The 17,528-nt window shown below is 42.8% G+C and overlaps 2 protein-coding genes across 10 annotated transcripts in view; one reads left to right on the top strand and one right to left on the bottom strand.

Moving 5' to 3' along the window:
* The window catches only part of Atp10b (ATPase phospholipid transporting 10B (putative)), a 102,166-nt gene that overhangs the window by 19,447 nt on the left and 65,191 nt on the right, over nucleotides 1-17,528 (bottom strand). For all 4 annotated transcript variants that reach the window (XM_087194872.1, XM_004836440.3, XM_087194873.1 and 1 more), the window contains 6 exons: nucleotides 15,654-15,838; nucleotides 12,481-12,802; nucleotides 9,055-9,131; nucleotides 7,635-7,760; nucleotides 3,662-3,862; nucleotides 1,121-1,201 (listed from right to left, as the gene is read on the bottom strand). In XM_087194872.1, the coding sequence (XP_087050998.1) occupies nucleotides 1,121-1,201; nucleotides 3,662-3,862; nucleotides 7,635-7,760; nucleotides 9,055-9,131; nucleotides 12,481-12,802; nucleotides 15,654-15,838 (992 nt within the window). The remainder of the gene's footprint in view (nucleotides 1-1,120; nucleotides 1,202-3,661; nucleotides 3,863-7,634; nucleotides 7,761-9,054; nucleotides 9,132-12,480; nucleotides 12,803-15,653; nucleotides 15,839-17,528) is intronic.
* Nucleotides 1-17,528, top strand: part of LOC147822978 (uncharacterized) — a 231,923-nt gene that overhangs the window by 149,476 nt on the left and 64,919 nt on the right. The window lies entirely within an intron of this gene.

The following is a 17,528-nucleotide window of genomic DNA, read 5'->3' as shown; positions in this document are numbered from 1 at the left end:
TTTAGAAGCCCATTTACCAGAAGAAGCCATGATGATGGTTGTAAAGCCCTTGAGTAGTGACTGAACAAAGGATTCACTGAGCGTCCACCTCAGGCACTGTGCAGAGGCTATTTCTGTGTCCATTTGCAGTGAGTTTGCAGTGTACTAGGCCCAACAGATGTGGTACTATTTAAAATGGTGAGTGCTCTAATAGAGATGAGGACAAGGGACCCTGGGAACACAGAAGACAGATGAGATAAGAGTAAGGAGAGTTAGTCACTTGAGAACAGAGGGAAGTGCAGTCCAAGAAAAAGTCTGAACTGAAGATATACATGGTAGGTTTGTAGAGCTCCACACTCCTGTGCTCTATCTGTGAAGCATTTAGTAGGTACAAAAGATAAAGCAAGAAACAGAAGCAGAGGCCAGGCCAGGCCAATTGCAAACTAGTAAATTTGAGCAGAGCAAAAGATGCCTGCCTTCCATACCCCTCTCTTGTTTCTCTTGTTGTGAATTTTAAAATAATATGAGCTCAGAGGCTGGGTAAGGATCATCGTTTACCTGGTGGCAATGGCCCAACAATCTGGCCCCCTGTCCAGGAAAAATACAGATATCCTCTGCTAAATTCTTACTATTTAAACTGGGATCCAAATTGAGATGGGGCTGGTATTATTTGCTGTCATGTAATTGCTACTTATTTAAAATAATAGAGTAACCCTTTTTATCAAAACTTGCTGCTTTGACCTTGGAAGCACAAATATATATGAAATTCAAGGACTGTAAATTCACACATCTTCAATAATCAGGCAGGGAGCAGTGAATGAGGAAAATATTCCAGATGTAAGACAAAGGGCAATAGTGGGGAAGATGTCTAGAAAATCAGACAACATGTTTCCCATCACAGCAGGGCTGTGAGTCAACTCTTGATTCTTGTTATGAGGAAAAAAAGACCCAGTATAATAACATCTTTTGGTTTTTCAAAAGCCACCAGAAAGTAACAGTCTGGGTGAGATGTAGCATGCAATCAGTAGTTTGGAGCCTCTGCTCTGGTGTTCAGAATGACACCACTAGTCTGCAACTGCACATAACCAGGACAGATCCCACACTGTGATTTATGTGTGCAGGATGGGACCATGTGACTTACCAGGTAAGGGATAAAGAAACAGACGAGGCTCTGGTACAACGCATCTGCCATGGAAATCCAGAAAGTTGACAGGTTGTAACACTGCCAGGGAAGAACACACCCACAGTTAACGCTGAAGCAAGCTCTGTTCTTTGCAAACATCTTTTTTGTGTGTGGCTGCCAGGCAATATGTCACTCGCAGTGCCTCTCATCATAGCCGGGATAGAATGGGGCACAGGTGTGGGGGTGACAGATTCCAGTTCTAGTGCCAGCTCTGCCATTCACTGTGTGATCTTGTAAAAATTACTAAACTGCTCCAAGAACTGGTATTTTTCGGCCCCTAAATGTGGATACATACATTTCCTTAGGGTTGAAGAGGACTAAATGCAATTGTGCCTTGATATCTGGCAAGTGTCCAGTTGTTAATTATCAATCACTACTTCTATGGCTAGTGCTACTACAAACCTGGCACAGGTAGAGCTTTTAAAGTTTCTAAGTGACATCAATTACATCCCAGGCCCACAGGCCCACAGAGACAGCTCAGTGGCTGCAGAGACAAACCTTTTCATTTTTTGCCTTCTGGGGGCAGGTGAAAGGAAGCCTTAATGGTTGATGTTCTAACCACACTAACCTCCTTACATGGTAGGTACTCGGGGAGTATGGTATGCAGCCAGCATGCCTGAGGGAAAGGCAAAATTAGAGGAGCCTAAGAGATGTCTGGGCTGCCCCCTGCCACCTGCTTGGACTGCTCTGTTGCTTTCTTCTCCTGTCTTTGGGTTGCGACTGGGCTCGATTCTTTGTTGGCTGTCCACAAAACATTCAGCAGATCTCAGAAACCACAAGCGGTTTTATTCTCCTTTGTTACAGGTGACAACCTATTGTACTCGCAGGCGTTTCCAAATCCCTTTCCCCAGAGCTCCCCTCAAGGCAGCCAGAGTCCCTCTGGTTTTCTCCATCCTGTCATACCTGTCCTTTTGCTGCTCTGACCACCTGCATGCCTGCCATCTGCCTTCTCCAAATCATTCATGGCTGCCCTGTGGCTTCTCTGGGCTTTCTACAAAAGCACTGATGTCTTTCCAGGTCTTCTACCTGATACCCAAGTTCCAGATTATCTGTGATCTTGACTTCTAAGTTCTGCCTTCCCCATTGTGAAATAGAAGCATTCGTTTATGAGTGTCTTACCCAGTGATGAGCAAACTTGTAGACTCAGAGCTCCCCATACTGGGTGCTATGGTTTGGATATGGTTTGTGTGTGTCCCTCAAGGGTTCACGTTTTGACATCTTGGTCCTCAGTGTGGCGATGTGAAGAGGTGATAGTATTTTTATGAGATGGGCCTAGTGGGTGGTTACTTAGGTCATTGAGGCTACTGTCTTGGATGTGGTTAATGGTTGTCTCAGAGGGTAATTGAGTTCCCCTGAGAGTTGGTTGTTAAAAAAAGCAGGCCTGCCCTGTGGATCTCTCTGGCTTCCTGTCTCACCCAATGTCTTAAGTCACTTTTCTTATTGCTGAGACAAAATACCTGACACCTAAGTTAGAGGAGGAAAAGTTTTTTCAGCTTACAGTTTGTAGAGGTTTCAGTCCATAGTTGGCTGGCTCCAAGGCAGGGTGGCATGGCAGAGGGGCATCACAGAGGAGAAACAGTTCACGGTGTGGCAGAGCAAGCAGAAGGCAGCAAAGCAGCAAGCAAGGAGCAGCAGGCAGCAGCAGCAAGAGATGGCAGCAGCCCCATTTCTATCCCTTATATTCCATCCAGGCCACCCATCCTTAGGGCTGGTAGCACTCACACCCAGGGTGAGGCATGCTTACTCGTAGAATCACTCCATCAATCCCAGCATTACATACCCAAGATCCAGCCACCTCTGAAAAGCCCCACCTATGACTGCATGAGGCTTTGGGGATACACCTAGATACAAGCCATAATACCCTGTGATCTCTTCTCCTTGCTCATGTTTCCACCGTGGTGCCATTTTGATGGTCTGATGCAATAAAAGGCTGAACAGATGGGTTTGCCCGATCCTGCACTTACAACATCCAAAACTGTGGGCTAAATAAACTCCTTTCCGCCGGAGATTTAGCTCAGTAGTTCCACTGTCTGCCTCGCAAGCACAAGGTCCTGAGTTCAATCCCCAGTACCAAAAGAACAAAACTCCTTTCCTTTCTACATTGTGCAGACTCAGGGATGAGTATTTTGTCATAGCAACTACAAAAGACAAATACACTGCATCATGGGGGTTCAACTGATGTACTTCAAGGCCCTAGTAGAGATATAGCATTTTTCTCTTTCACCTTTCACCTAGGGCAGTCACATATTAGCCTGTGATATAATTAAAAGAAAAATATTACTCACAGGTCTTGTCCAACACCCTTAGCAGCAAATTAGGCAGAGGCCAGGAATTAGGAGAGGAGTTACTCAAAGTCACCCAGAAGACAAGTGGCAGAACAGTGGCCAGAATGCAAGTCTCTCAATTTCTAGCCTGGTGCTCTTCCTCTGACAGCCAGGGAAGTGTGAGAGGTCAGAAACAAGCTGAGGCCCCCTCTTTCTGCCTGCCTGGGCCCTTTACCTCAGAGTTCTGGCCATTCTTATACAGCTCAGGCACTGCCAGGAGTGTTTCTTCAGAGATGTCTTTATCGAGGATTCCGAAGATGATAGGAGGCAAAGAAGTGAAGAAGAGATTGAAGAATATCATCTGCCAGTTGTCTATCATGGTGGAGCCGGAGAAGCCACAGAAGAACTGATACCAGAAGAGCAGGTTGACATAGCACTGCAGACAGAGAAAAGGCTTTGTGAGTGAGGGCCCTGTGTGCTGCTGCTGAGGCCCTCTGGCCTCTCACCTATGTGTGTGGGGCCTCCATCTCTGTATTCCTAACATGCAGTCCGATCTTCTGTCTTCTCACAGTAGCTCCTGCCATTATTACTTCTATTACTATTAGTAATGTTCTCTAAGACCTGAAGGGAACGTCATTGGCGTGTGAAGTAAGGACACTACAGTGGTTAAAAGGACAGGTTTTAAATTCCTAGGTTTGTTACTTCTAACTGTGTGACTTTGGACAAACTTCTTAACCTTCATGGACATGAGTTTGTCACCTGTCACAGGAACACAGGCCATGTCACACGAATGGCAGCAAGGGTGGTCATATACAGTCAAGGATGTCATTGAGCAAGGGATGACAGAAGCTGGAACCGTGAGCAGGGAGCCTGTGAGAAGCTGATCTCATTAGAAGAATTTCCAGTCCATGCTCTCCCCTATTGTTCAGAAGGGTAAATAAAATCTTCTGGTGAAACATTGCCTGCTTGCTTATCTCCCTGCCTGGGAATGGGCTGGGTCCCTATTATGTCTACCATATTGTGAAGTGTTTGGTGACTTGATCAAAGTGGCATAAGCAGCTGGCTCTGGCGTTGGCCCTACAGAACTGAGATGTTCTAGCTCTGAGGCACAGAGACATGAATGATTTCATAAGAAATGAGTCAGCAGCTTTATGTTCAAACCAGAACTCTCACTTCTTTTTGTTTTTTTGGTACACAGGATTAAACTTGGGTCCTTGCGCTTGTGAGGCAGGCAGCGGAACCACCGAGCTAAATCCCCGGCCCTAGAACTCTCATTTCTCAACTGCTGGGCTGGTGTTATTTTTGAAGAGGCTATTATTATCCTTATTAATAGTCACATGTTAATACTTTGTTCTAACGTCAATTATAATTATTGTAATTACTCTGTATGTGCCATGTGTGATGCACATTATTGAGTGTCACTGTGTAGTGGATTTCTAGGTGTACAATGCATATAATTTGTTCTAACAACCTTGCAAGATTATTTTTGGTAATCATAGCATTGTATTTATGTTATTATATTAATAGAATGTATTGATAGTAGTAACAGTAATATTAATTATTAGTCCTAGTCTACAGATGAGGATCTGAAATGCCTAGTTGCTCTTTGCCCAAGTTGAGAGCTAGAAAGTGGTATAGCGAGCATCTGAATTTTCAAGCTTCTTTTGCTGTAAATACTCCCAGCCTTTCTCGGTCCTATCTTTGGCTTACACAGTGAGATTCTTCTAGCCATGTATGACCCGCAAAACAGCAAATATCTCTAGTCTGGCCCTTTGCAGAAAAAGTGTGCTGAGCCCAAGGCTTGCTGTGTGGCTCTATTCCACCGCTGTCCCTGATACACAGAAGATATTCGACAGTTATTTGAGTAGACGGAGTGAATCTATGTTCTCTTGTTCTAGTACAGCCCCTTGAACTTTAACCACTACAGATTGTTTGCTTTCTCCCAAGGCTCTGGTGGGATTTTGCATGCTGAAATTTTCACATCTCATAGGGAGCTCATTGAACCCCCTGGCACCATCTGTGAGATGGGATGCTTGCTTTCTCCTAAGAAGCTACAGTGCAGTAATTAATTCATTGTTCAAATTCCAGAGCAGGGAGGATTTTAATCCCCTCTGAAATTGGTTTTGAATATGGAAGTCATAGTTCTCCACCCTCTAATTGCAGCTGGAAGATAGTATGGCATCAGTATCGCAATTTTGAGCACGGAATCAGGCTAGAAATGAATATCATTTAAACTTTGAAAGCATGGCTGGCTGGAAACGTTTTCTTTTCTATTTCACAAATTTAATGCAGAGAAGAGGTTGTGCTTATTCAAAAGAATGATTCCTTTGGTTGCAAAAAAAAAAAAAATTAAGCAGGGGGCATTTTATATTCTAAATAAACAGTTTTTCATGCTCAGAGTGAGTTTCAACCCAAATGGAGTGACTTGTTTGCATAGACTTGCTGAGATAATATTACCATCTAGTTGATCAAATTTACATTATTTTTTGTCATGCTGTTTATCTGCATATGTATTAAACTTGGCACAGAAATGCTTACTCCTGAGTGAGGCTGACTGTGGCAGAGCCTAGAGGGAGGACTTTGAGAGGTGACCCAGAGGAAAAAAGCCACAATTTTGTGGCTGTTCCTGGCTAACCTACCTTGGTCTGAATCTTCCCCCTTTCCTTATGCAAAGAGGAATTAGATTCTATTTGGGAACTCCTGGGGATTATTCACAGGCCTTTGAATTTGGTAGTGAAAAACTCAGGCCTTTGTTCTGTCCTGTAATACAGTGATGTTCTGACTCTTTCCAGAAGCCACTATTAATCACAGACTTCTAGAATATCACAGTATGGGATTGCAACTTGAATATCGCAGTATGAGATTGCTTTGGACCCTTGACAACAAGACAGAAATCAACATAATTTTTAGGACATACGATACTGTCTTTACAATATTGTTTGCATAGTGCTATATGCTTTCCAGAGCTCCGACCCTAAGACCTCATAATAATACTTCTAGGGGCAGAGACAGTCATAATCTCCCTATATCATTGGTGAGGAAACTCAGGGCCAGTGAAGTTAAGCGACTTTTTCAATGTTAGCCAGCATGTTAGAGTCAGGAAAGATTAGAACCCAGATGATCCGCCCATCTCAAGCTCTTTTTGCCAACAGCTAATTCCTGCCCTCCAGGAGCTCCTGTAAGGAAGCCTGGTGGTACCCAGTGATGTGTAGGTCTCAGGTCGAAGCCAGAGGCTCCGGGCTTACACTGTGTGAGAGACCTTCACACTCTTAAGGTACGGTGCATTTGGATGGCTCTATTTGGGGAGAAAAATTTATGATGGAAGTCAGGCTAGTTCAAAACCTTCCTGGCAACAGAAAAATCTTGCTTATGAAATTTAACTGTATGAGTAATGACCACAACAACGCTAATGAAAAATAATGGGTAACCTGACAGAGTTATTACTTCATGCCAATCATTTTATAGGCAAGGTCACATTTAAACTTCATAGCAAACACTATAATACGGGTAAGTCTCCCCCCACAGGCCCATGTGTCAATGTTCAGTTGCCTGCCTGTGGAACCATTTGGAAATGAGGCCTAGAGGGAGGAAGGAAGTGAGGTCACCTGGGTGTGCTCTTAAAGTGGATATCTAGATTCTGGACCTTTCCTTTCTCTCTTTCATTTCCTTCTGGCGTGGAGTAAGTAGTTTGTGCCATGTGCTCCCACCAGGATACTTTGCCTCACTGCAGGCCCAAAAGCAATGGACCAACCAACTATGGACTAAAATCTCAAACTGTGGAGGCAAAAAGTCCCTTCCTCCTTAAAAGTCACAATTGGTATTTTGTTGTTGAAAAGCTACCTGATAGCACATATATGAGAAAAGTAATATTACCATGTGCATTTTACAGCTAGTGAAACTGAGGTTTAGAGATAATGCTACACATGAGAACCTGAATTGGAACCCCATATGTCTGACTCTAGAGTCCATACTCAGAGCTATTCGTACTGCTCTGTATGTGCCAAGTGCTTTCTATGCAGTACTGCTAATTTTTACAATAATTTTCAAAGAGGCTATTTGTGACATGAAGTCACAGAGGTAGTAAGGGACAGTTTTAGGATCCCAAATCAAGGTCAGGCTGAATTATTCCCTTATGAATTATTCGCAGAGATCTGGCTCTGGCAAGGACTACATGGCCCTGGGAGGGAGGTGACAAGAGAGGCACTCACCACGTTCTTATAGAAGAAGTACACCACCATCCTGGCCAGGCGTGAGTAACACCAGTGGCCATGCACAAGCAGCAGCTTCTTGAGGTGTTTGAAGCGGGAGATGGCAAAGTCGCTGGACATGACAGCCTGTGAGGGGAGAGCAGAGGCATCGGTTTCTATCCAACAATGCCATTGAGGGCGATGCTTTGTTCTACCTTCACAGCCACGAGTCGGAAAGGCCACTTATTATTATGTGGTCACTCTTGAATTCTGACACCCCACCCTCTCTTCTTAGAAATCTAAGCCTCACTAGAATCTAAGAAGGGCACTCCAGAATGGGCCAATGGCATAGCCTAGCCCACCATCTCCATCCAAGTATGTGGCAGGCTCCATTTTAGGAATGTGATAGCTAACAAGAGAGTAGGAGCTTCCATTCATATAATTCTCCAAGCTTTGTGCAGCCTTCATCTCCTGGAGTGGCCCATTGGAGCCACTCACAGATGGAGCTGAGGGCTGGACAGTTCGTCCCTTAAAGGGAGCTGGAATGTATCTTCTGCCCTTGGGAATAGTCATAATATACAATCTAGAGTACTCTTAAGAATATGAAATTTGGAACATTCCTGTTATAAATCCTGGTGTGAATCTTGGTTAGGTTACTTCAACTTTCTGAGCCTACATTTCCTCATCTGAAAAGCACAGAATAACAATCCCTAATTGTGGTGATGATTAAAAGCCAATGAGATAATAAATGTCAAGTACTTAACAGAGAGATGGCATAGGGTAGACACCCAAAGGGTAATACAGAACTATTTTGTGGCTTCGTGATCAATGTTCTTTCATGCTTACCAACAAATTTAGGCCATGCCAAATGTCTGCACTGGTGGTGGGAATATAATTGTTAATGCTTCAAAACCACAAAATGGAATATGTTTTAGTGGGAACTCAAGTTAGTATGATTGTTCCATGCTGCATTTTGAGTAAATTAGGTAGATCATGAAAGTGTATCAAGCAAGTGATGGGTAATCTGGCCATCAAGACTAAAATGGCAATTGAAAAATGTCCTTATTCTTATGTCTGTTATTGCTTATGGAGGGTACTGCAACTTTGGATGTGGGTTGAGGTTATAGAGATGACATGTGGAGTCCGGGAAGGCTTATATTTAGGGTGCTATTCAGCTTTAGAATGCAGGTACCTTCGGCCATCTATAAAAACCAAATATTCTTGGATCTCCCCCTGCTTTTTAAAGTCTGGGCAATAGGAGTGTGATGATGAAGGCCATGTAGAAGCATGAAAGATCCCTGACTTCCAGTTGACAATTCTCCAGCACTGTGGGTTATTCCTTAAATCTCCTATGAGGAGATTAAAGGAGGGTAGGGGAGAAACAAGGATAAAGGATAAAGCTGAGTAGGGGCAAAAGAAGAATAGTTGACAAGCACAGTACCTGCATGCCTTCCTGTCCAGATATTCCAATTCCAATATCAGCAGCTTGAATCATGCTGACGTCATTTGCTCCATCACCTGAAAGAAAGAGGTTACGAGGTGTTTTTATTCCTGGCCCAACTGCTCAGTGACAGTGAGATGGCTATAAAGTGTTCCCATTTGAACACAACTGAGTCTTTCTAAAATTTCTCTGAATAGAGCCATAGAAAGTCATAAAGCTTTACTTTTTTATCGTTGAATAAATATTTATTATTGTCTGTTTTGGAGGGCACAATATTATGTATTGGGGATACAATGGTGAGAAAGAGAGCCACAGGCAGTAATTACAGTTTAAAAAAAAGACCCGTGCACGTGTGGGCTTTACTGATGAGCAAATTGAGAACCTGAGCAACTTAGAGAGTTGGCAAGGGCATTCCAGCTAGTGAAGGGTTACAGAAGAATTGGAACTCAGATCTTTTGGATTCTAGAACCAATAAGCATCTGTAGCTCACTGTGAGTTGCATACTGATCATAAGACAATAAGAATGCTTGGCAGCCAAATCATCAGAGATTATGGACGGATGGTATTCAGTTTTGTTTCTAAATACCGGAAAATGAGATTAACTTTCTGTTGTGGTTGTTGGTGAGATACCTTTGCTGACATTGATTTACCTTTCAATGAATTGAGTTGTTTCAGGAAACTGAGGTAAGCCATGGGCATATACATACCCAGGCACACATGGATACACAGACATGACCTTCCTCTGTACCAGGACTGCCAATTAGATCCGTTATGTTGGAAGTGTTCTGGATCTACGCTGTCTAGTACAGAAACTGCTACCCAAATACGGCTATTGAAATGTGGCTGGTAAAATTTTATTTAATTTTACTTAAATTCAAGTAATCATGTGTAATTCTACACACAATTCTATATAGTGAGGCCTTCCTCATAAGCTTGGCTCTCCCCAATGCTTTATCATTTTTTTTTCTCCAGGATGAAATATCATCAAAAATCTATATATCTTCTGTCAAAGAGGGACATCAGATATTAGGAAAGATTGTTTTAGAAAAGATAGCATTGAATTTTATGTATTTTTAACCTGAGAGTTCTTCCCATGGCTTTACCTTTAAAACCAGAGTTCAGCAAACTGAACTCTGTAAAGGGTCAGTTTAGGTTGTGTGAGCCAAGAAGCAAAATCAAACAATTGTTCTGGTTAAAAAGCAAATAAACTTTTATAACATTTACATCAAAACTATAAAAACCAAATGATCAAAGTATGTTATGTGCATGTATGAATTTGACAAAATAAAATCCATTAATATGCATAAACAATTTAAAAAGAGTGAAAAGAAAAAGAATACAAAGACAAAAAAATATAAAAATCATTTTTGGCATCCATACAAAAGCTAGCAGTGGGCTCTGGTCTGCCAACCCATTTTGCATACTACATTGCCTGTATTCTTCTGGCTCCACCTCTTTTTTCTAGTAGCTTCTCAGAATAAGCTACAGTTTAAGTTCATATTTTTTATCATAAAGGATACAGAATTGGAGAAGAGAATGATTCTCCTTGTAATTATTTGACAACAAATATTAAAATTTTTGTCATTGATATTGTATCCCGTAAAGTTGTACAGTTATGCCAATTAAAGAATAAAAACCAAAATAATTGTCGTCATAGGTTAACTTTGTTTTCACAATGATTTTTTTTCTTGATAGCATGGCAATGCATGATTTTAATTCTCCCTGTAGTGGAACAAATCCCACCTTCAGCCTCTTCTATTGGCACACCAGGAGAGGGAGGTGTGGAACCCTGCCATTTCTCTCCCTGCTGGGTTTGTTTCTGTTGCCATGGGAGTGAAGCCACTCTCTGACCTCCCAGAATTGGTCCTGGGCTGTTGCCTTGTGTGTCTGAATTATCGCAGAGGATGATTCAGAGTATGAAGTGAAACGTAGGAGCTAAGGTCTGCTTCCTGCATTGTTCCTACTCTCCCACTTTTAAAATCCTAAATTGCTTTTACTCGAAGATCAGGTGTGGGGGTGGGGGGCGGACACAATATCTACTAGATCTCATGAGAAACACTAGAAAAGAAAATCTCTTTCTATGCCAGTGCAGAAAGCAGAGCAGCTGGTGCCATCTGCAGAAATGTCACTAAGTGGGAGCAATGGAGGGGTCCACACTTATCTGAGGAGACATGTTCCTGTATCCTCAGTGGAAATCTGAAACTGTGTTTTTTTCCTATACATGTGTACATAGCTATGGTAGAGTTTATGAATTGGGCACATTCAGATGAACAACAACAACAATAATAAAACAGAATATTATAGAAATTATAATGCACTACAATAAAATTGCTTAAAACTTACAAAGTATTTCTAGAATTTTTCATTTAGCATGTTTGGATCTCAGTTGCCATAGTAACCGAGACTGTGGAAAGTGAAGCAAGGATAAGAGGCGCTGCTCTGTTGACTGTGTGCTTAGCATGTTCTGGCGTGTGGCTGAACAGTGTCCAGAACAGGCTGGGTGTTTCAGCTCCAGGAGCTCATGTTTTATTGAGGTGGCCCTCACACAGAGTTTGATGGTGCTTGGGGCTCTAAGTAGTGGTTGCTAGAGGAACCCTACAAGAAGAGAAAGTTAACTGTCCCTGGAAAGAGGGTTGTTTGACAGAGGAAATAGCACATGCAAAGACCTACAGGTGAGAGAACAGGGCCCATGGAGAGCGGTGAGCAGTTTCATTTGGCTGGAACATGGAGGGCCAAAGGACAAGGAGGGGAAGGCGGCCGTGGTAAGAGACATGGCTGGAGAGAAGATCGGGAAGATTGTTGTATAACATGTTTGGTTGTTGCTGCAAGGTGTTAAGTGAGTAGTTTTTATTTCTGTGCTTTGACATCATTAGAATTTACTCCCTTCTAAGCAATTTTTAATGGGCAAACCAGCCAGCATTTGTGGGGGTATTCTCTGTGCTGGTGTTGTATTTAGGAAGAAGCATACAAAATGGAAGTGAGCCAATCCTAATTTTAAAAACCACCTTGCCAACCTGCAACACTCAGGAGAATATTAAATTCATAAATACCTGAGGTACTGCTGTGTATAAAGTACTGAGGGGAAATGATCTGAACCTCAGAATTGAGATGGCTGAGTGTGAATTGTCGGGGTGACATTTCTTGAGCTACTTGCATGTTCTGCATTCAATGCCCTTGTCTTAACCTCTAAGTCCTGAGTTTTCTTTAGCTGACTTTCTAGTTCCAAGACCTTTGATTTACTCTCTCTGTAGTTAGCCTCTGCTTCATCTCTTGGTTGCTGGATTTTCTTGTTATTTTGAACTTTCTAAGACCATGAGCCTTAGCCGGAGTATCTTGGTTTTGATACCAGACCTCCCACCTGCAATCCAAGACTTTTGTCAGCTCATCCCTGCCAAGCCCCCGCCCACATCTCAGCATGGTGGGTACCTATGGAAAGGGTCATCACGCTCAACTTGTCTCGCGCCAGCTTGACAATCATACTCTTCTGGAGTGGGGTGCAACGGCAACACAGGACAGCGCGGCAGTACTGAGTCAACTCCAGGAACTTCTTCTCTAGCTTGGCTTGGAAAATGACGTTCAGCGTCTTCCCATCTATGACCAATCCAGCATCTTGAACTGCAGCTCCTGAGGTGGTGGATGTTGTTTTGGAAGGTAGCTGGAACCCAAAGAGCTTTTGGGTTGGCTTCTGTGGTTGGTAGAATTGCTTCACCTCTTCTAATGTGCAGTTGAGGATGGATTCACAGGTTTCCTATACAGAGTCAACAATACAGTATTAGGGAATAACCTTGGAAATATATGGTAAAAGCTTCACTTAATTCTTTAGTACCATAGAGATTACTCAGGAATTGCTCTCCAGTTTCTCTTTAAAACAGCATCAAAGCAATATTAATTTAGAACCAATCCATGGTCCTAATAGGAGACACTGCTTGGGAATAGAAGTGGAAATAGCTCGGCAAAATGGGAGCTGATACAAAGTTGGTATAAGATAATAAATAAGGCTAAGATGATGGTAAATAATGACAATAACTCATGCTGGTACAGTGGCTTTCTGTTTCTCACAGGTCATTTCAGTTCTCTTTTGTGCCTTAGAGTATTCCTATGGATATTACCCATCTTAATCTAGAGATTGAAACATAGTGAATATGTTATTTTAATTGGTCCTTTTCCATTACTTCTGAGGGTTTAGTTATATTCTTAGTATCTCTTTGATTTCTGTGAACTTCACTTTGAAATAAAGATTGGGAGGGCCGGGGATTTAGCTCAGTGGTTCCACCACCTGTCCCGCAAGTGCAAGGATCTGAGTTCGATTCCTGGTATCAAAACAAAAACAAAAACAAAAAGATTGAGGAAATTTTGGAAGAAAACAATATTATCAATCTTAGTAGCATTACCTTGAGACCATAATGCTGTGAAATAAGTCAGACACAGAAGGTTAAATGTGACATGGTTTCTCTTGAGAAACTCAAAGCATAAATAACATAAAGAGCAAAATAAAAGATGACAGGAAACAGGGAGACCTTTTCCAGATGGGAAGGGGATCTAGGAATTGGAGGGAGGGGAAAGGGGACATAAAGAATTAAAATGTACTATGTATATGTACCAATTCCCCATGATAGGTATATTCATTATGGGTTACCAATATGTACTATCTTAAAAGCATTGCTTTTTACTCTCTTCATTTTACAGTGTTTTTATCCCTAGCAAGGGATGACATCCTTCATTTATCAAAGTATTAAAATTTATCCTAAAAGTATTATTAAGTCAATTTAAATGAAATCATTATGTGGCAGTAGAGCTCATGCGGATTTTGGCAAAATTTGTGAAAGTGGTTCTGAAGTGACAAGTTTGGAGAACACTGATCTAGAACATCTGAAGCAGTTTCTTCTGGAGCAAACAGTCATAGCTCCTTACTCCTGAGTCTTCCTTTAGGAGTTGCTAAATTGAGTTCTGCAGGATATGGGTTATGTAGAAAACCTGGAGGGGCAGTAGGCAGTGGTTTTAGAAGTAGTGCTTATATCAGAGGCTCTTCTCTGGGAAAGAGAACAAGGTAGTTTTCTTGCTGGAGGTTGGGGTGACTGAAATGACATGACTTGGGATGTCACCCATGCCCCTTGGGGACTTTAGCTAATCAACGACACTTTTAGCTTCCTACACAAATGCATTGTATGTGACAGGATCTGTAGATAGCTCCCTCCATCCCACCCAAGATGCCCTCCTTTCAGAAGTACCTGCAGGGAAAGGAGCATCACAGAGCAAGTTTCCATCGTGAGCAGGGCAGGTGAGTCTCGTCACTGTCACTGAGGTCAAGCTCTCAAGCAAGCTACAAAGGACTATGTTTCCTAAGCCCAGAATTAAAGCCAAAGTCTTCCCTGAGACTATTTTCATTTCAAAAATTCACTGGAGTTTAACCTAATTATAACATAATCTGCACCCGATAGGAAAGTAAATGACTTTTCCAATTCATCCAAAGGGCCATGGGCATTTTTAATAATATACACTTTAAAAAAAGATGTGCATAAGGTTTCTTTGTGGAATAAAAACCAAATATAAACCTTACATTTCTATGCTGGGTGGAGATGAGCCTTAGGCAGAACTGAAGAGAGTGAGATTTCAGCGACCTCTGTGCGTCCTCTTCCGGCTGCTTTCATTTCCCGGCCTCTCTTCCTCTCCTCTGTCCTTTTCCTTACAGGATGCCCTTGGTCTCTGGGTGCCCTCTGCCCACCACATCTAAAGCACAGTGCTTCTCTGTCAACCAACTCCTCTGAATCCAAACCCTGCTTCCTTCTGTTGGACATGTCTTAGCCAAGAAGATGGTGGGAATTTTCTTTCTGTAATTTGCATTGTGAAAATATTTTGCCTCCTAGATACAAAATTCCAGGACAGCTTGGAGTACACTTCTTCAGCTTTGTCCCGGCACTCTCCTGGATCTTACTCCTTGACACCCACAACCTATTCTGGTTGAAAATGGCCGTTTTAGAATGTTTGCTTCTTTCTTCCTCTCTCTCATCCTATCGAAACAGACTTCCTTCTGTATGGTATCCCCCATGTGTCTCCTCCGGGGCAGACCAGTGTGACACACAAATTGGTGCAGAAATTTTAAGCTTGGAATAATTTCAATTTAGTTAGAGCTTTTGAAATGGATGAGCTAATCCTAAGCAATAAGAAACTAACAAGCGTGGCTCTGCAGGTAGAAGCGTGGTAGAAGGTAAACAGCACTAGCCCGGCAGGACAGAGCAGTGCTCCAGACTCAGTCTGATCTACTAGAAACTAGCAGGGTGAACCTAGGCAAGTGCTTGAGCCCCAGTTAGCCTTCAGGTTTCTCATCTGTGAAATGGGGGGATTGGACCAAGGGTGGAATTTGGAAGACGTAAAACTTTCTAATAAGTAGTGTTAGAAGTAATATAAAAAGAGACCAGTCAACCTGCTGTGGGATGAGGTGGAGGATACTGGGGTGGGTAACTCCCAGGGTCTCTTGAACTCTAGGATCCAGTGAAATTTTAGTGGTAGGGCTGCTTTCGGCGTATGTTTCAATCCCAGCCCCCTCAGTGTATCTCTTGTTGGCCAAGGGCTGGCTGTGTACTTGAATGCGTGGTTCTCACCTGACTCTCTGTATTAAGAGAGTAAACGGTGTCTGTTTGACTTAAGAGTCTGCAGGAATAGGCGATATTGACTGCTGTCTCCTGCTTATCTCCAGTCAAGACCCAGAGCTGGATCCCAGCCTCTTGTAGAGCAGCTATAGTGTCTGGAACACCTTCCTGTAGCCGATCTTCAATCCCAGTGGCCCCTGGAGTAGTCAGAGATACCAGAGCTCACATTTATGGTGAAAGAGTAGCTGTTTAATTCCCCCAAAGTCCTGTGAAGCCAGGCAATATTTATTAAATACCTTCCCCGTGCTAGGTACCCAGGATACAACTGTGGACTAGGGAGAGCTGGTCTTTACCCTCTCAGAATACCAAGGTCACTGAATAAGGATAAGAATTGTACCTTCTCATTAGGAAAGTCATTTCTGAGAAGCTGTTCTGCACAGGTTATAACTGACGCTTTCAACTTCCCTGAGGCCTCACCCAAGGTTCCGGAATAAGGCTGCATGACTGAGCTACATGGTGAGAAATGGCCATGTGCCATGTGAATATATACCAGGGAACTTGAACTTCACCTTGGTCAGGGAGGGGCTTGCAGAGGAAATGGCATTTAAGTCTAGATCAGGAGGAGCTAGCAGAGGTGAGGCAGGGAGGAAGACAGTCTCAGGTAGAAAGATCAGCGTAGCTGAAGGCCCAAAGGTCAGAGGCGAAGAAACCACAGCACGGGAGGCAGTGTGGAGTGAGTGACAAGGCCAGGGAGAGAGAGAAGGATTGTTGGGTCATGCAGAGCCTTGAGGGATTTGCAGTTTCTTTGGTAGCAAAGAAAGCTATTAAAAGGTGCTAAGTTGGAGAGGGACAGGATCAGTTTTGTGTTTGAAGATCACTTTGAAAACTAGATTAGAGATGGGAGGAAGCAGGATGAGATTCAGGGCTAACAGCTACTTAGGAAGTGGAGGAAGGGTGCAGACGAGAGCTGATGGCAACAAGAAGAGAAAGAAATGGAGAGCCTGAGCTCTGTGCTCTGCAACTGATCACAGCAGAATTAATAGGGATTCATATTTTTTATAATATTCTTGGAATTAAACATGCAGATGCCATCGATTTTGAATGATCTGAAGCTTTACATCAACTCTGATGAATATATACCCAAATATTGAATAGTTGCTAAGTGATTAAGCAAAAATAAATCTGCATTTAAAATGAGATTCATTTCAGGCCATAGACTAATGGCTGCCCATTTCACTCTGGGCAGGAGCAAGGCATTTTGTTTCTTTTAATAATCCAGAGTGATAATGGGTTGGCAAAGCAGTTATACTGGATGCATACTGAAAAGATCATTTCTTATTTTGAAACTCAGTGTGAAAAGAATGAAGCTTTCTTGGTGGCAAGAGAAATCTTTTCCTAAGCCACCTTCCCAAGTCACCTTCAGGAGAAAAATAGAACCTCTCTGTCCACACATGTGCTTGGTTTGCATTTCAGGTCCAAATGCCAGCTAAACAACCCTAGGAAAAGTGATGAATCGCATCTCCTCTCTCCCTTCTAGGATTAGCCTGTGAGGTGATTCTGAAGCCGATTTGTATGACAGTGAGGCAGAGTGAAGTAGAAAGGAGGAAAAACACATTTATTTGTGCAAAAGAGAAAATGAAACAGGAAGGCTGTGAACGCCTTTCCCAGCCAGGGGGAGCTGGCAGATTATACCAAGTGAGTTGTTTCACCAGAGCCAGCTGATACGCTTCTTGCCAACCAAGACCAGAATGCCACCCCAAACCAAAGAAGCCTCCGGAGGTGAGAAAGGGGACCAGGCACCCTAATGGGTGGCCTTGTGTAGTGGATACTGTTGTCTGGCCTCACTGCCCTCTGGCTATTGTTAAAATGATTCTTATGTCCAGCTTT

This window comes from Heterocephalus glaber, unplaced genomic scaffold (genome assembly GCF_053883595.1).
Source record: "Heterocephalus glaber isolate CG9 unplaced genomic scaffold, H.glaber_assembly_v1.0 deba00001606, whole genome shotgun sequence".
NCBI classification, from domain to species: Eukaryota; Metazoa; Chordata; class Mammalia; order Rodentia; family Bathyergidae; genus Heterocephalus; species Heterocephalus glaber.
Note: the sequence above shows the minus strand (reverse complement) of the source record. Positions and strands in the feature narration are given on the sequence as shown.